The following is a 24352-nucleotide window of genomic DNA, read 5'->3' on the forward strand; positions in this document are numbered from 1 at the left end:
TCTCTGCTCCAAAGAACTCAGTCTAAGTAGCTTAGACACTAAAACAATGGTCTTTTTTTTACTGTGACTCTAAATCAAATTCATATTTAATCATTCCATTTTAAGGCATCATGTTTGCAGTGCCTTGGTTTTAGAAGACATTTTATCATCTTGGTTATTCCTTGATAATGAACAAAGGTGTCATTATAATAAAAAGCTAATGGCCAAGTACAGGGGATGGATCACTTGATGATTACCTGTTCTGTTCATTCCTTCTGGGGCACATGGCATTGTCTGCTGTTGAAAGACAGGATACTGGACTAGATGGACCTTTGGTCTGACCCAGTATGGCCCTTCTTATGTTCTTGACTGTGGATGTTCTACATTTAAATCTTGTTCCCGCTGGCGTAACTGCCCTGCTACTCTGACTTAATACCACCTCCTCAAGCAGCATAGAATGGTCAGTTTAGTTAGGTTGACACAATGTAGTACACCATTGTAGACACCGTGTTACTTATGTTGACTGTTACTAGCTTCCAGGAGCTGTCCCATAATGCCTACAGTGACCGCTCGGGTCATTGTTGTGAACTCCACTGCCCAGGGAACATGTAGACAGGAAGCGAAGACTCCTTGGAAAGCCCCACGAATTTTTGAAATTCCTTTTCCTGGTCTCTCAGCTTTGTGAGCAAACCTAGCAGCTCTCGATTGCTACGTGCAACCGCCCAGCTTAAAAATGTCGGCAACACATTGCAGATGTGCTCTAGTCTGGAGTACACTGGAGGTGTTGGATGTCCTGGGTCTGTGGGTGAAGAGGCTTTGCAGGGACAGCTCTGATCCAGCTGTAGAAACATTGACATCTATGAGCAGATTGCTTCGGGTATGCAGAAGAAGGGCTACAACAGTGACCAGCAGCAGTGCTGTGTGAAAGCTAAGGAGCTGCGGCAGGTGTACCAGAAGGCCAGGGAGGCCAACAATCCCTCCGATGCGAAGCTGCAGATCTGCTGCTTCTACAAAGAGTAGCGGCAGAGATTACTCCCTAAGAGCCCAATGGATACTTTGGAGGAGTCTGAGTCACAGGCCCCTGACGTGAATAGAGAGGAGGAGGAGGTGGAAGAGGAGTGGTATGAGGGCAAGTGATCAGGGGATCCAGCTGCACAGCAAGTCAGAACATGTTTTTGACTCCACCGCAGTCCAGCAAGTCCCGAGGGTCCAGCATGGGTGAACCTGATGCAAGGACGGAACCTCTGGTAAGTATGCAGTTTGCTTTGAAATTACAGGGATGGAACCCTCAAAGTAGAAGAACAAAGCTACTCGAACAAGCTCCTTGATTTACTCTTTTTTGCTTGTGCTAGAAGAGCTAGTGAAACAACCAAGAGAGGTAGAGTTGTTATCTGCTTTTTATTCACCTCTAGGCAAGGGGGACCACACGGAGCAGTTATGTGTACCAGGATGTCTTGTGAATCCTCCATAGAGATCTCAGTGAAACTTTCATGAAGTTATTCTGCAATCCTTTGACAAAGGCATCTGGGGAGGGCTGCCTTATATCTTCTGCCATGGTAGGACGCTTTCCTATGCCACTCAGTGATTACTTCAGCAGGCACCATTGCAGTACACAAGCCAGCACCATTGCAGTACACAAGCCAGCAGTCCGGGTGGCACTGGGACATCGTGCTCTTTCTGCCTCTGTTACCCTCAGGAGTGAGGTTAGCTGAAATCACCACCACCTGGGGAAAACAATGCCGATATTCCGTTCCATTGCCCTGTACACACATACATACTCAAGCCTGTGAGTTTCCCCCCTTGTGTTTCCAACCCCCCTCGTACCCATGAGGGCCATACTCACCATGGCTGGTGCTTTGACTGGTGCTGTGCTGTATCAATCCCAAGGAGAAGTGAGAATGTAGTGCTTACAACTTTCTGGGATCAAGGGGAGTGAGTTCAGTATCCTAAGTTTCAATTTCTGGTGTGAATACACTGAGAGTGGTAACTCTGTGTGCTGTATCTGCAGCTGATGGTATTTTGGCCTTGAGGGGCTCTCGTGGAACATGTGTGTCAAATAAGGAAGAGAGAGAAAAGGACTCAGGATGATATGTTCCAGGAGATGCAACTCAGACTTGCAGCATCAGAGAACGAGACCAGGGCCTGGAGGATGATCCTTGCAGACAGCATGGAGAAAGCCCTGGCAGTTCAAGCAGGAAAAGGAGAGGGAGATGCACCAAGACATAATAGGGGTTCTCAGACAACAAACTGAGATGTAGCAGACTCTGGTAGACCTGTAGGTCCAAGAATCCCATGCTCGCCTTCCTCTGCAAGCCAGACACAATTCAATGTCTGGATCGCCCTATACCCCCTCCCCCCCCCACATTCCACGTGGCATCAGGGGCTGCTGCTCTACTCCTACCACTTCATCCTGGGAGACATTAAAGACCATCTCAGCTGAACATACACTGATCTGTGAAAGACATGGTTGGTGTATGTGTACTGAAGTGGAAATGACTGCTCTTTTGCCTTCATAAATTGTGTTCCTTTCATTTTTTAAGTTTTATAACATTCTAAATGTTTATTTGCCTGGTTCATGTTACAGAAGAATAAAATTTTATTTTTTGGTTTCTTTTTTAATTTACAATATATGCTAACTGGTGCTGAGTAGGTCTATCACCTACCAATTTCTTGTTACTTCATTTTATCACAGGATCCATAACCTAATTCTCAGACAATATTAGTAGGTGCATTGGCAATGTTATATTCCTGCACACACAGCCCTCACGGAAAGACTCATATTGGTCTGTAAAAGAGCAAGGTAACTACAGTATAATGGATGGAGAATGGGAGCAGGGAGCACTGGAGGAAATCCCCAAATGCTCTTTGTCTAATAGTAATGCAGCTAGGTTTGACCCTTCATTTATAGTTATTAGTAAACAAATACATGCAGTTATATGGTCAGTATTACATCATAGGCAACTGAAGAGCAAGTGAGGGCTGGGGAATCAAATTCACAATATATATTCGCTACTGACCATTTCTGGAAAGGTCAGTAGTAAACAGTTCATGGAGCACATTTTGATAGGAAAATTTTCAGTCTGAAAATTTAGACCAGTTCTAATCATTAAAGCACCATTTATACTGTCATTGCCAGGATGATGTAAAGGAGTCTTATTGTAAATATAAAGGAGCATTAAAACTTGTTTTATGCTTCTGGGGGAATTCACTAAGAATGGAAACAATTCACTAACTGGGAACAACTAAACAGGCAGGCTGCTACATTGTGCTCTGCCTGAGGGAACAGAGCCTGCATCACACCTGCCTCCAAATACCCCGAAGCCCTGCCCTTCCACGCCAAGCACGCCGCAATAGTGAGCCAATGGGATAGTTTCTTTCTCGTTCGTTCGCTTGCTCATCCACGCCCCCCCAACAGTGATTGACATCTCCCCAAGAACACAGGCCCAGCCCCCCTCCCTGTGCTGATTTTTGGCTGCTCTGGGGTGCCCGGGAGGAGCGAGTGACCATTCTTGTGGCTTCCCTTTGCTTACCCTTAGAAGTCATTTTTGTGTGGGGAAGCAAAGAAATCTGTGGACAGCATGAATTCTGCACCCATGCAATGGTGCAGAATTCTCCCAGGAGTAATACTACTCTGGCTCACTATTCAAATGTTCTTTCAAAGCCTCCCTGAGCCCATCTAGCTTGGTATTGAGTTCTACTTGTAGCCTTTGTATCTGGCTGTTCAAATTCAGCAGACAGCCACTCCATCCCAGAGGAAATTTCTCCCTTTGCTTCACAGATATTTTGTAGGATACAGAAGGCAGCTATAATAAATAAGATTTTTTCACGGAGGTTCATTCTCATAACCAATCTCGTAATTAGACAACGCTGGCAACTCTTAAAATGACTAAAGGCACATTCAACTGTCATTCTCCACCTGATGAGCCTGTAGTTGAAGTGCTCCTTGGTGCTGTTGCGGTGGCTGGTGTATGACTTCATTAGCCCTGGGAGCAAGGCACATGCTGGGTCTCTCATGTCCACTGATTGGCCTTTCAACATTTTCAATGGTAATCCGCTGCTCGGGAAAAAAAGTCCCTGCTTGCAGCTTTCTGAACAGTCCTGCGTTCTTTAAAATGCATTCATTGTGGTAAAGTGATCCACCAGCACTTGCATTAGCATAGAAAAGTAGCCCTTTCTGTTGATGTACTCTGTACCAAGGCGGCCGGGTGCTAAAATAGGGATACATGTGCCATCTATTGCCCCACTCCAGTTTGGGAACACCGTTGCAGCAAAACCATCCACTATGTCCTGCATATTACCCAGAGTCATAGTCCTGTGTAACAGGAGGTGATTAATGGCGCTGCATGCTTGCATGACAGTTGCTCCTGTGGTGGATTTCCTGATTCCAAATTGATTACCGACTGACCGGTAGCAATCTCGCACTGCAAGTTTCCACAGTGCAATCATCACTTATTTCTCAACTGTCAGCACAGCTCTCATTTTGGTGTCCCTGCATTGGAGGGCTGGGGTGAGTTTGGCACCGATCCAAGAATGTGGCCTTGTGCATCTGAAAATTCTGCAGCTACTGCTAGTCATCCCAAACCTGCATGATAATGCAATCTCACCAGTCAGTGCTTGTTTCTCAGGGCCAGAAACAGCATTCCACCATCTGCAGCTGCTCCGTGAATACCGCCAACCATCTCGAATTGTTTTCTATGTCCCACAGCAATCTAGCTTCCAAGGAATCATCTTGCGGCTCTGCAAATACTGCAGGATCAGGTACCCGGTGCATGCAATGCCCGTGACAGTAGTGCAGAGATGTGCAGAGTCTGAGCTTCTGTCAAAGATGGTGGACAGTGAGGATGGATGCATGAATTTGTGGGGATTTTTGAAAAGAGGCAAAAATATAAAATACAGATGAAATTATAGGATGGAGAACACTGCATTGTGGGACATTGAACACATGCTCCTAGACACTCTTGTGTGACTCATTTCGGCTTCATGAAGCATGCAAAAACATCCTAAAACACCCTGCACTGGATGGTGGCAAGTTGCATGGTGAGATAGCTACCCATGGTGCACTGCATTCTGCATTGATAACAAGCACTTCTGGTGAGGATGTGCATCACTAACAAAAAGGAGCGTAGTATGCACACTCACAAGCAATGTAATAACTCTGACAGCTGTATGCTGACATTACCTAGGTCAACATAATTTTGTAGTGTAGACATGGCCTTTAGTAAATATAAGCTGTGTGGTTTTAGTAGTTTGTTGGAGTTATCTGCTGGAGAGGTTACCCCACCGTGACTCTGTCTGATCAGCAGAGCTTCAGTGTTTTGTAACTTTGTTTCCTCAATAAAGAGCTGTTTACTTACCAAGACTCTCTAGAATCTGTTGTCTTGGACAAGTTGCGTGGCAGGTGGAAACCCATGTGGAGTACTATCACTTAGGAAGGCAAACCTACATAGTGATCCCCAACACCTTTGTAATGGCTTTTAATTTTTTTAAATGTATGAAATCTTAATACTGTAATTTAAAAACTAGACAAAACATTGAAGTGTACATTCAGCTATGGGCTCGCCTCATGGAGTCCGCCTGTGTCCGGCCTCCGTGCAGCCCCGCAAGGACTCGCCAAGTACCTCGGTCTTGATGTGCAGTGTGCCCCCATTGCCCGGTGCCCAAAAAGAAGACCAAAAAACATGGCTCCCCGGCACCGAGCAAGGCACCTGCTTCAGGCTACCTGGCCACTCTGCAGCCGTGTGCTTGTACCTCCCCAGTCGGGGCCCTTAGCCCTGTGAAAGGTCCACCACTGACTCCTGGGAGCGGTATGGGACTAAAAGCCCTGGCAGCCCCAACGCCTTCACAGACTCCCCTGGTGCCGAAAGAGCACAGGTCTCGCCTGTGCTGCCGATGCAGTATGTGCCCGAGGAACTGGCAAAGGCTCCCCACGAGGGCAAGTCAGCAGCTAAGACTCCGCAAGTGGCACGGGAGCATCACCGATCTTCCGACAAAGTACCGGTTTCCACCTCCGTGCCGAAGTCGCAGATCAGGTCTGCTGGGGCTCATCCTCGTTCACCATGTTTGCGGTTGCCACCATCTCGATACAGATCGCCTAGAGCAAGACGCTGGTCTCTGTACTACCGACACTGCTTGCCCTCCCATTGATTGTCCTTTAGGTGCAGTTCCCTGTCGCCTGCCTTGTGGGAGCGATCCCCGTCTTGTCTCTATTCCCCCCCCCAGCAGCAGCCTGGTCCCCTTGTTACCAGCACTGATCACTTCGCTCGGGGCACGGGTCTTTGATGGTGACGGTCAGTAAACAGACCCAGGCATCGACGGCCCAACCGTAGTCACTGGAAGGGGATTTCTTTGGCACGGAAGCCCAGTTCAGCCCCTTGTCTAGACTGCACTCTTTGCTTGCTGGGCATGCATACCCCACAGCTTAGTTCCGGTCGCTCCTGCCGCCCAGGTCTTGTCAGTCCCGTGAGGGATCTGCAAGAAGGGACAGCTGCTGTTGCCCTTCCTCCTTCTGCTCACCCATGCAACCTGACCTGGCAAAACACCCCGGGGGCCAGAAATGCTCGTTTTGTGGGTGTGGTCGAGAGTGGCGCCCCAGTCACCTTTCAGGATCCACCCTGCTCTTTCCTCAACCGTCTTTGTCCCTTCTGTTCGGCCTGGTCCCAAGTCACCTCAGACATAGTGTCTCATGGTTGCACCCTGCAGTTTTCGGCTGTCCCTCCCTCATCAGGGACCCTTCTCACAAGCAACTTCTCATTCAAGAGGGGCAGTGGAGGAGGTCCCTGGGAACATGAAAGGGGTTCTGCCACTACTTTCTAATTCCGAAAGTAAAAGGGGACCTGCAACGTTTCAACAAGTCTCTCAAAAAGTTGAGGTTTTCCATGGTCTCCTTGGCCTCCATCCCCTCCCTGGATCCGGGAGACAGGTACGCCGCCCTCTACTTTGAAGGTGCCTATTTCCACATCTCCATATTTCAAGGTCACAGATGTTTCCTCTGTTTTATGGTGGGCGAACGCCATTTCCAATTTATGGCGCTCCCTTTTGGCCTTTCATCAACTCCAAAGGTCATTACAAAATGTATGGCGCCAGTGGTCGCTTACCTCATGTGTCAAGGAGTCCAGGTCTTCCCATATCTTGACAACTGGCTCATCGAGGGCAGGTCTCGGGATCAAGTGCAGAGAAGTCTCTATCTGGTTCGTTCCATCTGCCACAACCTGGGCCTGTTGATAAACGAGAAAAAATCCAACTTAAAGCCGGTTCAACACACAGAGTTAATAGAAGTGGTTCTCTATTCCACCTGAGCCAGAGCCTTCCTCCTGGAGGTGCGTTTTCAGGCCATGTTGGACCTCATATCCCAGGTGAAGAACCTCCCGCTCACTACATCTCTCACTTGCCTGTGGTTGCTGGGCCACATGAGAAGACTGTACATATGTGGTCAGTCATGCCCGGCTCCACCTCCAGCGTCTGCAAGCATGGCTGGCGTCAGTTTACATCCCCAACAGACTTGATTTAGACTGGATATTCAGGGTGCCGGATCACATCCTGCCATCCCTGGATTGGTGGTGGAATACTGGGTCAGTGTTGGAGGAAGTCTCTTTTTTGACCCTATTCCCATTGCTGACCCTGCTCTGTGTTGCTTTGGGTCTGGACTGGGAAGCCCACCTGGGCGAGCTGAGCACCCAAGGCCGATGGTTGCGAGACAGTCTAGCCCTCCACGTCAACGTCAGGCAGCTCAGAGTGGTTTGCCTGGCCTGCCGAGCTTTCTTACCCCACCTAAGGGGCAAGGTGGTGTAGGTTCTCATGGACAATACCACCGCAATGTACTACATGAACAAACAGGTGGAGTCAGGTCGTCAACCCTCTGCCAAGAAGCTCTCAGCCTTTGGCCCTTCTGCGTACGGCATGCCATTAATCTGGTAGCTGCGCACCTGCCCGGCACCAAGAATGTGCTAGCAGATCGCCTCAGCAGGACCTTTTCATCTCCGCACAAGTGGTCGCTCCATCCGGAGTCAGCCAATATGATCTTCTGAAAGTGGGGAACTCCCCAGGTGGACTTGTTCACATCCCGCCAGAACAGGAAATGCCATGTATTCTGCCTGCTCCAGGGGATGGACAGGGGTTCCCGTCAGATGCTTTCCTGCTTCCATGGGTGGGAGCCCAGATGTACGCCTTCCCACCAGTGCCATTGAGTCAGAGTCCTCATAAAAGATCAAACAGGATAGGTCGAGGGTTATCCTGATAGCCCCCAAGTGGCCTCGCCAGCACTGTTTTGGCATGCTGATGGACCTTTCGGTAGCTGAGCCGCTGCGACTCCCTCTCTGGCTGGACATGCTGTCCCAGAACCACAGCAGTCTCCTGCGCCCAAACTTGGAGGCGCTTCACTTGACGGCGTGGCTGCCGCATGGCTGAATGCGGACGAGCGGGAATGCTCGACCCGGGTGCAACAGATCTTGCTGGGAAGCAGAAAGTACTCCACCAGAGCGACCTATCGGGCAAAGTGGAAAAGATTCACATGTTCGGTTCGGCGTGTGTGGGCTGAGCAGGCCTCGCTGCAGTTGATCCTGGTCTATCTTTTGCACCTTAAACTTCAGGGCTTGTCCCTGTTGTCAGTCATGGTCCACCTGGCTGCTATTTCAGCTTTCCACCCTCCATTCCAAGGCAGGTCGGTCTTCACTCATGACATGATGGCCCAGTTCTTGAAAGGTCTGGAGCATCTTTACCCTCATATCTGGGATTCTGTTCCTCCTGGGGATTTGAATCTAGTGCTGTCAAGGCTCATGGGGCCTCCATTCGAACCTCTGGCTTCCTGCTCTTTTCTCCTTCTCTCCTGGAAAGTGGTGTTCCTGGTGTTGGTTCTGTCTGTCCGCAATGTGCCTGAGCTCAGAGCTCTTATGTCAGAACCACCCTGTACCAGTGTTCTACAAAGATAAGGTCCAGCTGTGGCTGCACCTGGCATTCCTGCCCAAGGTACTTTCCCAATTTCATACTGGACAGGGCATTTTCTTACTGGTCGTCTTTCCGCAACCCCATAAATCTGAAGCGGAGGGCAGGTTATACGCCCTGGATGTCCGAGGGCTCTGGCTTTCCACATTGATAGGACACTGCCGTTCTGTAAGTCAGCGTAGTTGTTCGTGGCAGATATGATTAAAGGTTGCTCTCTGTCTGCTCAAAGGATTTCGTCCTGGATCACAGCCTGCATCCAGTACTGCTACGAGCTGGCAAGTGTGCCTCCACCGGCAATAGTCAAAGCGCACTCGACTAGAGAACAAGTGTCATCTGTGGCCTTAGCCCTGGTGCCAATCCAGGAGATCTGTAGAGCTGCTACTTGGACATCTGTCTACATTTACGTCCCATTATGTGCTGACACAGCAGGCCCAGGACAATGCTGACTTCGGCAGGGCAATGCTGCAAGCTGCAAGACTGTGAACTCCGAGCCCATCTCCATTGGCACTGCTTGTGAATCACCTAGAATGGAATCGACATGAGAAATCACTTTAAGAAAAACGGTTATCTACCTTTTGTAACTGTTCTTCAAGATGTGTTGCTCATGTCCATTCTGTTACCCATCTTCCTGCCCCTCTGTCGGAGTTGCTAGCAAAAAGGAACTGAGAGGGAGTAGGGTCAGTGGCTCCAGATATACCGGCACATGAGCGCAGCACTCAAGGGGGCACCACTGTTTATTTTTAAAGGCAAAAATCTCCGACTGCACACGTGGGCGCACGCGCACCTGGAATGGAATGGACATGAGCAACACATCTAGAAGAACAACAGTTACTAAAGGTAGAGAACCGTTTTTTTTATGGAACAGGTTAGTAACCATTTTTTTCTGGTATGAGGGAATCTCATTTACTACTGAAGTTTCTATTCAAAAGTCTTTATATCAATTCTGCATATTTGTTTTGTGTATATGAATACACTGGAATGTCTGTTTTTACATTTCCTTAACTCTGCCACCTGGGAGTAATTGTTTTTCTTTAATTTTTTAGGTATGATGTTGATTCAAAGAGTCCCAACCTATCAAAGCATGTAAGTGGATGGTTATAATACTCTACTTTATTGTGGGTTTTTTCCTTATCTTATTATCTTATTTATCCTTATCTCTAATTAAAAAGTTAGGCTGTCTTCTAGAATGTTTATGGTATTTACCGGCAAATAGTGTCAAATGCAGCAGACACAAATACAGGGATTGTGGTGTGTTGTGATTTAGATGTGCATAACTCTTTGCTAAAATGGGATTTTTACATGTCCATCACGCAGAATGTACATTGGGAATGGACATATTTTTTAAAAGTTAATATCTGTTTAGATAAATGAAGGACATCATCTCCTTATTGACACTTTTGTGGGGCCCAAGAGTTGAGGCAATCTATGTGCTGGTGCATGGATTTTTCTAACTAGAAATCTTTAGCACTTGTAGCGTCATGGAAAGGAAAAGTTCCAGATTATGCAGTATTTTAATTCAGATATTCTAGAGCACGATAGAGAGGCTGTAATATCTGTTGAGTATATCTATTTTATTAATAAGTGAAGGGAGACTTTGGGGGAGGAATCCCTGGGAATCTGTAGTCTGTTTGGAAGAAGAGGGTAGAAGAGGTTCACTGGGAGCATTGTGCAGGGGCCTGCGGGGAACTCTACAGCTCATTTGGGGAAGAAAAAGGGTAGGTTTGCTGGGGCTGCAGGGTGGGGAGAGTGGTTTGGCTCTGACATTTAAATGATTCAGAAATTTTGGGTTGCAGAGACTGTTTCATTATAATCTATATTCAAGAGAAAGTTAAAAAAATCAAGATGCTGCATCTCAAGAATTTCCACCAACTAAAAAAGGACAGTGATTTAAATGTGTAATATCATCTTTAATTTAAAAAGGCATTTCTGTTTTGCATTTTTTTAAATATATGTCCACATAACACACACAAACCAAAGCAAATATTTGTAGAATTCAGTAAATCTTTTAAACTACTTGTCAAATCCTTAAAATAAATAAATAAATAAAATAAAAAATCAATCACAGGCTCTTTTCAATGGATCTTATAATATGGATGGGGGGGGGGGGGAACGGTTCCATATTTTTGGGAAGGTGAGTGGTTTGTTGTGGCAGGAAGAGGTGGTTTGAGCATTGGCCTGCTAAACCCATGGTTGTGAGTTCAATCCTTGTGGGGGGCCACTTAGGGATCTGGGGCAAAATCAGTACTTGGTCCTGCTATTGAAGGCAGGGTCCCAGACTCAATGACCTTTCAGGGTCCCTTCCAGTTCTATGAGGTAGGTATGTCTCCATATATGTTATAACAGGTTATTCTGGGGAGCAATGAATGAGACTGGGAGTAATTTGGGGGTCAGAGAATTGGAGTGGGGCTATGGTAGGGTGACAGAAAGGGTGGGTGAGGTCTGTTTGTTGGCTATAGGGGATCTCTCCTTGAGAAAGGCAGGGGGTTCCCTAAGCCCAGCCCCACTCACTGAGCTGCCATTTGGTGGTAGAGGGCAGAGGGAATGAGCCAAATTTCATAACTTCCATAGGGCCCTGGATGGATTCAAATGTCACTTTCACTCAGAGTGGATAGGAAGGAGACCCCTCACCCCTGCAAAGGGCTTTTGTCCCAGCCTTCCCAGCTTCAGGGGCTGTGGTCTATCTCCTGCCAGTAGAGTGAAGGGGGGCTCTGGCCTAGAAGGACCAAGGGGAGCCTGAGGAAACAGAAGAGGAAGGGCTGATCAGAGAAGCCCCTGGATGCGGGGCTGTTCTGGGTGTGGGATATTCCAGGGAAGGGAAATGGGGAGGGCAGAGAAAAGGTTCAAAGGCTATTCATGTAGAACACACAATAGAATAGAAATTCATAAATAATTATAATTCATTATTACATTTTAGAATTTGGTCCACTGAAATGGAGGCAAAATTAAAGTATTATTCATCATGTGTTAGTTACACAATTCTAAAACATATGCTTTAAAGGCACGTTAGTTGTTGGATCCTGTTTTCAGGTGATTATATTTATAATAATAAAATTGTCTTTTGTTCTGACATTTGTCAGCCCAAGGTGGATGTGTTTGAAGGAGAAATATTCAGTTAAAGTTGTCTAAAGTTTGAAAAACAAACCTTGTCCATGTTTTGAGAAAATTAATATGCTTCACTGTGCTTAGGTAATTAAAAATGGCTTAATTGTAAAATTTCAAACTTCTGGCCTGATTGAAGATTCATTGAAGTCCTGGGAAAATTTCCCATTTATTTCAGTGAGCATTTTAGCAGACCCTAGTACTTAACTGAGAGTGACTTCAATGTGCTTTGATGAAATAATGCTTAGAAATAACAAAATTATAAGTGATTTTGAAAATCTCATACAGGTTGACGGTATGAGCGAATATTACCGCTTCTTCCAGTTATTGTCCCTATGTGTACTCCACATGTGCACCCATGCACTCTTTGTCAGAGATTTTGTCAGCAGTGTCCATGGGTCTGCACCTGCATCCTACGCACCCTCCTGGTCTGGCACATGAATATGTAGGAAGGGGTGGTCCTGCTGCCACTCCAGTTCCTTCTCAACCACAGGTGCTTGAGATGGAGTGTTGTGTCTGCGTGCTAGCTACCTATCTTGCTGTTTTTTTTCTCTTATTTATTTTTATTTCTTTAGTATATAGTTAAGGCCCTAACAAATTCAGGGCCATGAAAAGTGCCTCATGGACCATGAAATCTGGTCTCCCCCCCACCCCCAGTGAAATCTGGTCTTTTGTGTGCTTTTTTCCTATCTTATACAGATTTAATGGGGGAGACCCTTGTTTCTCAAATTGGGGGTGCTGACCCAAAAGGGAGTTGCAGGGGGTGTGCAAGGTTATTTTCGGGGAGTTGTGGTATTGTCACCATTACTTCTGCGCTGTCTTCAGAGCTGGGCGGCTCGAGGGAGGTGGCTGCTGGCTGGGTGCCCAGCTCTGAAGGCAGCGCCTCGCCAGCAGCAGTGCAGGAGTAAGGGTGGCAATACCATACCCTGCTACCCTTACTTCTATGCTGCTGCCTGCAGAGCTGGGCGGCCAGAGAGTGGCAGCTGCTGACCAAGGGACCAGCTCTGCAGGCAGCAGTGCAGAAGTAAGGGTGGCAATACCATACCATACCATCTTTACTTCTGTTGGCATTGGTTCGCTGCCGGTGGCTCTGCCTTTTCTGCTGCCCACCTCTGAAGGCAGCACAGAAGTAAGGGTAGCTGTACCTCAACCCCCTCCTACAATAACCTTGCGACCCCCCCCCACTCTTTTTTGGGTCAGGACCCCTACAATTACAACATGGTGAAATTTCAGATTTAAATAGCTGAAATCATGAAATTTATTATGTTTAAAATCTGGTGATTGCAATTGACCACAATGGACCGTGAATTTTTATTTTTATTTTTATTTATTTATTTATATATATATATATATATATATATATAATATAATTTATTTTCCATTTCATAATTTATTTAAGATACTTTTGTTATTTTGCGGAGTTCCCCTGCCCCATTCTTCTTTGCCTGGTCTGATCCTACCTTCCAACTTGGCCTTCCCTGGCTTCAGCCTTTCTTAGCTCTGGTGACCATCCTGGCTTCGGTAAGAAAAGGCTTTGGGGGACCCTCAGGGTCTTCCAGACTATCAGAAAGAAAGATATTCCATTTTGCGGAAAGAGAGACCAAAAGAAGGGGAAGAGACTTGAGAAAAAAGAGACGACATGTCCGAGCATGGGTACTGCTGAGGTGTCTACATCTTCCAGTATGGTGACCCTAGCACTGCCAAAGAAGACCATGTTGCATTCTGAGAAACCTTCCAAGAAACAATCTTGAGTGAGTGGCATCAGCATCTGTATTATTAGGATTGGCGCCTTTCTAAGCACAAGAACAACTAGCTCTTTAAGGATTGCTCCTTTCTCAAAGTGCAGTTGGTAACCGATGAGGCCCTATCTTTTTTCCGCTCCTTGGGCATCTGACTCAATATGGAAAAATCTATTCTCATACCTATACAATCAATAGACTTCACTGGAGCCAGTCTGGACTCCGCTACTTCCTGAACATACTTGTCCATGGATAGGTTCACTACAATGCACAGTCTCACTTCCATGATACAGCAAAGCCTGCAAACCATAGCAAGGTTTTGCCTTCAACCCCTGGACCACATGGCAGCTCGTCCTTTTGTAACATCCCTGGCAAGACTACACTCCCGTTGTCTTCAAGCCTGGCTCAGGTCTGTCTATACACCCATCAAGCATCATCTGTCTAAGGGGGTATCAATATCTCAATGGGTCCTCCACTCCCACAAAGACCTTTTGGATCCATCCATTAATTGTAAGGGTTTTCCATTGTTACATTCTCCTGATATGCTTGCCATCACTTCCTACCCAACATCAAGGGCCACTCAATGTTACAACTGCGGTGTGGGTGGTCAGGCCCAGTGGCTAGCACAGAAGTCATGCCTAGTGGTTGGTGTGGGAGCCAGGGGTCAAGTCTGAGGGTTGGCGCCAAGGGCCAAGCTGGGGCATCGGAGCTGGAGTCAGGAGCTCTCAGGGAGGCAGAGGACTGGAGTAAGACAGGAACAAGGCTGTGAATGAGGTAGGGGAAAGGCTGGAGCAAGACTGGGGACAAGGCTGTCAAGGGAGTAATCACATTTGTGGACATAAGTGTTGAGCAGCCAATGACCTGCTGGTGAGCAGACCTGCTGGCTCTCTTCAGCCAATCAGGCAGTCCTACCACAACCCAGCTGAGCTTATTAATTTACGTGGAGACTGGGCTGGCCAGTCCTCAGTCTCAGCTGAAGGAGCTAATTCCTGACACTTGATCAGAGTAATGCTGGACAATAGAGGAGCAGTATATTCTTTAAAGAGCCAAGGAGAAGAAAGACCACCCCCCCAGCCTTACGCTTAGAATCCATAAAACTTTGGAATTGGTGCACCTCCCACCGCATAGAGATTTCAGCTATTTATCTACTGGGATTGCAGAACAACATAGTGGACTCCTTGATTAGTGTTTCTGTGATGACCACAAGTGGGTGCTGAACAAGGCAGTATTTCAGAAAACTTGTCTTAACTTGGACTCACCAGAGAGAGATCTCTATGTTGACACCGTCCTATATGAAGTCTCAAAGGTTCTGCTTGAAAGGAGGACACAGTTGCAAGTTGTTGGGAGATGCTGTCCTTACCCGTTGGCTTTGAATATTACTATATCCTTATTCCCCCATCTCTGTCACTCCTCAAGGTTCTGAGCAAGAGAGACTGGTGGCCATCCTCATAGTGCCATCCTGGCCAAAAACAGGTATGATTCCCAGTCCCTGCAACTGCCTCTCTGCCTTCCTCTGACAGTAGAACTCCTCACCCAGGAATCAGGAGCCATGACTCACCCAACCTCTCATTAATTCACCTCAAAGCCTGGCTCCGAGATGGCTCTCTCCAAGCAGAACTGATCATCAGTAGAAAACCCATCACAAGGAAAATTTACCAGCAGAAGTGGAAACATTTTTAAGCCTGGTGTAATCCATACTTCCTCTTGAGTTCACCTTACACCCACTCTTTATTTCCTGCTAAATCTAAAACTCCTGGGTTTATCACTGAGCTCAATCAAAGTTCATCTGGCTGCCATTACAACCTTTCACTCTCCACCCCACCCCACCCCCCTTTTTTTGTCTTTGCTCACCGTGAAGTTCCTTAAGTATCTGTTTAACCTTTTTTGTGCTACTTCTGGATAATGGCAACGTTTTGTTGGGAACCAAGAGACTGCAAATCAGCAGAATCAAATGTAGTTGGCTTTTGTGTTCTGGCCACCCTACTAGTATCGCTCTCTTGACCACCTGTAGTTGGATGGCCTTTTCTGTAGCCTCTTTGATTTCCATCAGCTTTGCTGTAGAAACTGGGAAGTTTGTGCATCATGTCAGTGGATTTGGCGTCCTAATCTCCTTCCCCCAGCTTGCTGATGTTGGGTATATATAACTTGCTCAGGATGCCAGCTAACACCAGTACAGTAATTGAACTCTACCGGGCAGTGCTGGAGGTGCATCAACATGCGCTGCAATCTCTTTCGAGCACTACAAAGGCATTATTGTCTCAAAGGGTTTATTATCTGATTTCACTGTTACTCGGGGGCCGGCCATATGTGTACTGATGGTATTGCTCCACTCCAAATACTGCAGCCAGAAGCTCTTGTCTATTTGGGCATACACCTGTTCAGTCTCTGATGGGGCTCTGCTGCCATAAGCGACTGACTGCTCCTGCAAGGGAGCTACGACCAATCCTTTATCTAGTGTGTTACGCTGAAGTGTCACTGGCATTCCTGGCTGGTAGTACTTTAGGATGGATGTCTGTTATCATTTGTTTCATATGCCAAATGCTTGTTGTTGAGGACCTTCCCAGTCCCACTCAATATCCTCCTAGTGAGCTGACATATTAGTTCCGCTACTGAAGCCAGGAGTGGACAGAACTTGGTCAGAAAATTTATCATTCCTATGAAGTGCTGTAACCCTTTCACATCCACTGGAGCTGGCATATCTCTGATTGTGTTGATCTTGTTGGGATCTGCTTTTATCCCTCTGCTATAAGCAGATATCCAATGTATGTCACCTCATGCTGTCTGAGTACCATTTTTTTTCTGGGTTCAGTTTTATGTTCTTCCTGTATCCCTGTATAAAAGCCTGTAATTTTCTGCTATGGTCTGATTCATCTTCTGTATAATTACTCTCTTCACTACAATGAGGCTATCATCTGCCATTATTACCCAAGCAGTGAGTCTTCTCTGGAACACCTCTGGTGCTGACCGTATGCCCATCAACATGCAAAGCTATTTGTAGTGACCAAATAATGTTGCAAAGGTTGTCAGCATGCCAGACTCATTCCTCACATCAGATGGTAAAGTCTGGCTTTGGGAAGTCCTGGTAAGATGTTGCTATGCACTGACCACAATTGATAACATCTCTTCAGTGCCTGGTTCAATGTCTGTGTGTCTGTGCAGAAGAATATGTCTGATGACTTCTTTACACCACCATGCTGTTTATCCAGGCTGTACTGGCCTCTGAAGGTGGTGAGATACTCCTACTCTGCAGACTTTCAAGCTCCTTGAGTACTGAATTACAAAGTGCCACTGGTATTTTCCTTCATGGGCAGCATGCAGGTTCTATTTTGTTGTCTACTTTCAGTTGCAGCTTTCCTTCAAGGCACCCATTGCCTTTGAAAACATCCCCATATGCTTTTAAAATAGTCTCCATTGTCCATGGGACTCCCCTTTTTGTTTCTTGCACTGCAGCTATAGAATTCTGATGCTACACCCTGATCAGATCCATGACCTGTATGGATGTATTCCCCAATGAGGTCTGTGGAGCTTAGCATCCATGACCACAAACTTCAGTTGGTACTGTCTTATTTTTGGGGTGGTTACTGTGAGGTCACATTTTCTCTGAGCTGCATTATGCCCTCATACATTACAGTAACTTCTCACTTAACGTTGTAGTTATGTTCCTGAAAAATGCGACTTTAAGCAAAACGATGTTAAGCAAATCCAATTTCCCCATAAGAATTAATGTAAATGGGGGTGGGGTTAGGTTCCAGGGAAATTTTTTCACCAGACAAAAGACTATATTATAACTCTCACGCACACACTCACGCTCTCTCACACACATAGTGCTTTTAAACATAAGAGACTGAAGTTAGGCTCCTAAGTTCATATTTAGGCACCTGCCTGATTTTTTTTTTTTTTTTTTTTAAAGCGCTGAGCACCCAACAGCCACCATTGAGGTCAATATGCATATTGATCTCATCGAAATTGCAAAACAGACACTGTAGTAACATAGCCTAGTTTCCAAGGTCAATAACCACAGAACCTCACTTTACCTAGTGTCATGCCTATGGAAATAAGTTTACCTTTTATTTGAATGTAGAGAAGTCATACATTTTAAAATGTAAAGTCTGCTATTACTGAATATATTTGTGTATATCTCTCATTTGATATTTCTGAAAGATAAATTAACAGTTATATTGTCAATGTTTCCATGTGAATTTCAGGTGTTTCATAGGACTGTAACTTTGTATTTATGGAGTAATTCCTGAGTGTTGTCAAGCATCTACAGTTCCACTGAAGTCAACTGAAGCTTTTTTAAAGGGAATTGAGGGTGGTTGTTTCAGGCTCTTTTTCCTATTTAGTTATTCGTATCACAGACGGATGTTTTGAGACAACAGGTCCTTCTGTATGTTGTACCTTATTTAAACATGTATAAAAATATTGTCAAACCTCTATAGCAGTGTTTTAGGATACAAGGACATTTTTGAAACTTTGCATTTAATGACTGTATATTTATTTGTGATTATTATATTGATTTGTGCAGCATGTCTTAATGAATGATTCTTGTGCCATTAGTTATCTTGATAACTGCAATCACTCTATTTAATATGAATATTGTTTTCTATCTAAAGTACTTATTCACTAAAGGAATTAAACCACTATAGGTCTTCATTTGTAAAACTGAGTTAGGTCTTTCTCATAACTTATGGTATAGAATTTATGGGAATAGATGCCCTGGAATGCCTCTTGTCTTGAAGTGAGATGGATTTTGAAATGTGATTTGGTTTCCAGTATGCATAGTAGCCTTACCAGAATAAAAAAGGAAGTATCCATCATGAAAGGGACACTTTTTCCACTAGTTGAAGTCACAGTGACATCTCTGAAGTTGTATAAGGTACAAATCACTGTAGAGTTCAGTCCATTGTGTTATAGTTTGTTTAGGGGGAGTCTGATAGACATACTCATTTATACTTATTTTTATTTAAATTACATTTATTGATGAGATTAATAATTTACAAAGCAGTAGATGCAACATTTTGTGCTCTGCTTCTGTAAATTAAACCTAATCATTACTCGATCACTGATGTTACTGGTGCACAAAATAGTCATCAGAAAGCAAAGTTAAATTTCAGGTTTATTTGAAAATAAAGGACAAAAAATCAGGCAAAGGGGAATTATTGCTAGAAAATGCTATTTAAGTTTATAAGAAAGTATTACAAGAATTAAAAGTTTAATTTTGAATGTAAAAGAGTAACTGAAAGAAACTCCTTTTAGTTTAAAAACCTGGGATGTGTTGCATTATATACTGTACATACTACCGTATTTCTAATTTTAATGTACCTAATTTTATATCAAATATAAGTAAAGTCTGACTTATGAATCATTGTGTAATCCCACACTATTTGGCAGAATATAAATGCATATACAGATAAAGCTCAATAATGAAAAACAGGATAAATATGTTCTAGGAAAGTTCAAAGACCAGATCAATATAAAAACAGGATGTATTGGTGTCTTATGACATTTTTTCTTTCTTTTCAGGATTTTTTGGGACAAGTGTTTTGTACACTAGGAGAGATAGTTGGATCACAGGGAAGCAGACTGGAAAAGGCAATTGCGTAAGTGCATCATTCTTGAGTCTTGGATAAATAAGCACTGCTTCATAAGGTGTGGTCATTTCTATTAATTTATAGAGGTACTTTGCCATATGCATTGTGGCAGACAATGTCTTGGAGAAAATAAATTGACAGGTGATGCAAATAATTTTCCATTATAGATTTTTATTATATTTCTTTTCTGTTTCAGGTAATTCTCAAATTAACTGATGATGTATTTAAATATCTTGTCTCCTTTCTTTGTTCTCAACTCTCTTTTAACTACATCGAGTGTATTGCCCTTAGCGAGATTTTGTTCTTTTTTGGGATGATGATCTGTTTTATATTTGTAAGTGTAGGTTTAGAAATGGTTCACTATAGAAACAGCTTTGATTATGGTCTTAATTTTGTCAATAAGATAAATAGCTAGCTTTAATTTTAACCTTAATTTCTTCTTTGAGTGCTATCCCTGTGGGTTCTCCACTTCAGGTGTTGGTGTGTCCCATTGCCGCTGATTGGAGATTTTCCTTAGCAGTGCCTGGTTGGGTCGTGCGTGCGCAGTGGCTGTCTCACTGTGCTGTTGGTGCTTCATCGAGCATTCGCGTGGCCTGACCCCCTCAGTTCCTTCTCAATCATTCTTGGGTGCAGACCGAGCTCCAAAAGCAGTGTCGAAAAAAACCTAGAAAAGAGTTAAAAATAGTTTGTTTAACTTTTAATTCTTAGGCTTACGTTTCCGTTTTTAATTAATTAGCTTTTTCTCTAAATAAACAAAACACTGGGAGAAACCTATCCATTTTTCTCTTTCATTGAAATGTTTCCAAAAAAAAAAAAGACACAAAATGAAAATGCCGGGCTCTCCAAGTTTTAAGATGCGCTTTGTGCAAGGATGCTATGACGGTCTCCAATGGGCACTCACAGTGCGTCCGTTGCTTAGGGGAGGTGCACATTTCTCAAAAATGTGCCCACTGCAGCAACCTCAAAACCAGAGTGAGGTGGGATAGAGATCTGTGACTCAATATGATTCTTATGGAGAAATCCTTAATGTCATCTTCTGATCCTGGAAAAATCCCATTGAGGGACACTCTCAGGGTGGATTTGATTTAAATCAAATTGATTTAAATCACTAGTCAGGAAGACTCGATTTAATCATGGATTTCTACATAAAAGTGCTTTCTTGTTGGTTGTTATAACCTTAATAGATATTCTTCACAACTCGGAGATAGATGTAGGTTTCATTTTTAGAAGGTACACACTATATATTTTTTTAAGTGATTTATTTTGAAAACTTTTCAGATTAGTTTTACAGCTATTTCAGAACATGAATGATTGTTTGGTTATTTCATTTACCAAAGGTAATTGAAGCAGATAGTTCATCTCCCAATGACTTCATAAATACACCTCTACAGCGATATAACACGACCCGATATAACGCGGTAAAGCAGTGCTCCAGGGGGACGGGGCTGCGCACTCTGGTGGATCAAAGCAAGTTCGATATAGCATGGTTTCACCTATAACGCGGTAAGATTTTTTTGGCTCCCGAGAACAGCGTTATATCGGGGTAGAGGTGTATCTCCAATTCAACAGGTTAATCATTAATATTTGGAGGATTTTCTTGCCATGCTGTATTAGGAGGAGAACATCACCAGACAGACATTTAAATTGTTTTATTTAACTAAAACAACAATGTTATGTATTTTGAATTTTTTTCTTCAATAGCAAACATATATTTTAGCAAAACCAGCATATGAATTTTTGAATTTAATTAAACAAAAACAAATTTTAAAATCAGGTTTGTTTTCGTTAAAATTGTTTTTAACTAAAATAGTTAAATGAAATATTTAAAAAACAAGAAACAAAAATTAAATGGACTATGTCAGCCACGTCAACAGCTCAGAACATAATGAGAACATAACATAACATAATGAGAAACTTAAAACATTGGCTTCTGCAGCTAACTCAGTCGTCTTCACCTTTGATTTCTTGTTTGTTCATAATCTGGAAAAGAAGAACAAGCTTTCCTGCTTTTTTAGGTCCCAAACGATTTCTCAATTTGGAATGAATTAGTCCAAAGGAAGAAAATATTCTTTCTACACCGGCAGAAGAAGCTACTGCTGTTAAAAGTGAGATTATCTCTTCAACAGTCTCTGATACCAAGTACTTAAGTAACTTCCACCAGTTCATTGGTGTGGCTTTTTCTTTAAAACATCATCAGCAAACATATATTTCTTGAATGGTTCACCCTTGGGTCCGAAGTTTATTATAGTTGGCATTATGGAGGGATGATTGTTGGATGTCCATGTCATAGCCAACTCTCTTCTTCAGCAGTTAAGGTTTGACCCTGGTACTGATTGAGAATATTTGCAAGAAAATGAGCTGGAGATAATACTTGTCCCATTTTTTTTTTTAAATGTTTGTAATTTAGCTCTGTCATTGCATATTTTTCTTTTTAAGATCTCACTCAGTTCCTTCCAAATTTCAACAGCGTCAGCAATAAAACAGCTATTTCCCGGCATTTTGTTCAAGGCTACAGAAATAGGCTTCAGCGAACTCAGCATGTGTTCAACATTTCTCTTAAACCCAATGTTGAGAATTTTGGCTGTGACAGTGCCATCTATTTTTTCACAATTTTGTTCACAAACTATCATCAGATTAGGCCAGTTCTTGATATAGTGCTCAAAACAGTCCACTACTCAGTTACATCACACGTCTTGTGGGAGTGTTAGCTTGGTTCCTCCCACTTTTTTCAGAGCAGCTGCTGCAAAATGGTTGTTACAAAAGTGTTTTTTTGCAATTTCAACAACCTTAGCCTTTATTTCTGGAACACTGAAGTCTTTGGCTAGGAGGTGAATCAAATGAACACTGCAACCGTATGTTGTTAGCTTGGGACTCTCTTCTAAATAATTTCTTCTAATCTTGGATACATTTGCAGCATTGTCTGTGACCAAGCTGCGTACTAGACATTTGAATTTTTTTTTCAGTGTGTTGTAACAGTAAAAGCTATTTCTTGTAAGTATTCTGCTGTGTGTGCATTTCCTGATGTAGCAATTGTTTCTATAAGGAAGATATTCCCGTCTTCTGTTGTCACACAAGCATATACAACAGGATCATTGTGGACATTGCTCGACCCATCAAGACTCCGATTAACAATTTTACCCTCTAGACCTTTTTCACACTGCTCAATTTCTCTTTCATACATTTTATCCAGCAATTTCCCTGCGACATCTGCTCTGTTGGGTGGATTATATACTAATAGGCTATAGAACCTTACTCACTACTAAAAAAATCCATACATATATTGGCTGTTATACATATAGTTTAAAAAACTTACTTACATAAACCTACACAACCACACACATTTTCTAAAGAAAAAATAGCATGCTACTTTTTGAATTGTGGTCTTTATGTTCTGTCAGCCTGTGGTGGGAGAGCAATTATGGGAAGGCTGTTACCCTGTGATTTTCACAGGGTATGCTATACCAATTTAATAATTTACAATATGTATAGAAAGTACCGGAAAAAAGTAAGTCTTCCTGCACATTTGATCTTTCTTCCTTGACTTCTTATCTTATCTTAAGCAGATTTAAAAAAAAAATTCCCTTTAGATCCGTTAAGATTGCCAAGACCATTAGGGAGCCTAGGTAAGAACATGTAAAGGAGAAGGTGAAATTATTCTGGGGGATCTGATACATACACTATGGTTTCCTGATATTCTGATTAAATAAAGGTAGGCTGGTAATATAGACCACTTGCAGATTCCAGCAACATATCATGGATGGTTAACACCACCATGCTTGTACTCTACATGCCCAGTTCATGGCTTGTGAGGCTTTTTCCAGAACTGAAGACACTGGGCTGTCCAGAATGTGGGTTACACAAAGTATTATCTGGAAAGTCTTAGAAACATTACAAAGGGAAGATATCATCTTGGACTATTCAGAATAAATAGGAGGGACCACCTCAAGGACAGGTCTCTCTTGCAGTTGAGTCTATGGTATCACCTCTTAGGTGGACTGGCTAAGATTTTTCTTGGGAAGGTGGTTTTTGAGATGATAGCTTTTCTTCCAGTGTTCTTCAATGGGCAATTACTCCTATGCTCATCCAGAAAGGCCACAGAACTTAAGGCTATACGAGATTTACTCTTACTTCATCCTTGGGTCTCACAACATTGAAGGAAATGCATAAGGGGGAAAGGAGTGATATCTGATCTGCAAGAGGAGTTCTTCAGACATAAACTCAAGGGAAGAGAGTGAGTGTTTCAGAGTACAAGATTAAGATGTTTGAGCATGAGGAGATGATTCAAAAAACTAAGGAAATGTAATAACCTTTAATGAAGGTGCTGGCACAGATTCAGGGGAAATACAAATGTAAACGCTGCTCAGATCCAAACTGGAAGTCCTGTTCCTGTGGTGCCATACAAGGATTGATAAGAAAGTGTACTGGCTTTTCAGTAGTAACTCAGGTTAAAAAATTTGGATGCAAGTATCCAACCAGAGCAACCTAGTCAAAAAGGGTGTTGATGTCAAAAGCTAGATCTGCGTCTCAGAACGGAGAGTGCTCTGTGCGCTGACACTCATTTCCTATGGTTCATTAATTACAAGACACATTTGCACCTGAATTCTTCTCTGGACAGGGAGAAATGGGCTGCCTATAAGATTGGCTTTGGAAAATGAGTGCTTTCTAGGTGGCACCTGTGCGGAGAGTACATCTTCCTCTTCAGAAAACGAGGATAGGGCATTCTCACAATGTTCATAACAACAGACCTTGGATGGATTTTAAGAGCTCTTTTTCTTAGCCTTTGGATTGGAGAAAGGCCATCTAGCTAGAGACACTACCTGTGTGAGCTGACAAAGCATCCTCTATGGAATGTTTCAGAGTAACAGCCGTGTTAGTCTGTATCCGCAAAAAGAAGAACAGGAGTACTTGTGGCACCTTAGAGACTAACAAATTTATTAGAGCATAAGCTTTCGTGGACTACAGCCCACTTCTTCGGATGCATATGCATATGCATCCGAAGAAGTGGGC

General features: G+C 43.7%; 1 protein-coding gene across 3 annotated transcripts in view; it reads left to right on the forward strand.

The window, feature by feature from the left end:
- Nucleotides 1–24352, forward strand: part of CPNE8 (copine 8) — a 271698-nt gene that overhangs the window by 57107 nt on the left and 190239 nt on the right. For all 3 annotated transcript variants that reach the window (XM_054019129.1, XM_054019120.1, XM_054019112.1), the window contains exons 5-6: nt 9960–9999; nt 19278–19354. In XM_054019129.1, the coding sequence (XP_053875104.1) occupies nt 9960–9999; nt 19278–19354 (117 nt within the window). The remainder of the gene's footprint in view (nt 1–9959; nt 10000–19277; nt 19355–24352) is intronic.

This window comes from Malaclemys terrapin, chromosome 1 (genome assembly GCF_027887155.1).
Source record: "Malaclemys terrapin pileata isolate rMalTer1 chromosome 1, rMalTer1.hap1, whole genome shotgun sequence".
Taxonomy (NCBI): Eukaryota; Metazoa; Chordata; order Testudines; family Emydidae; genus Malaclemys; species Malaclemys terrapin.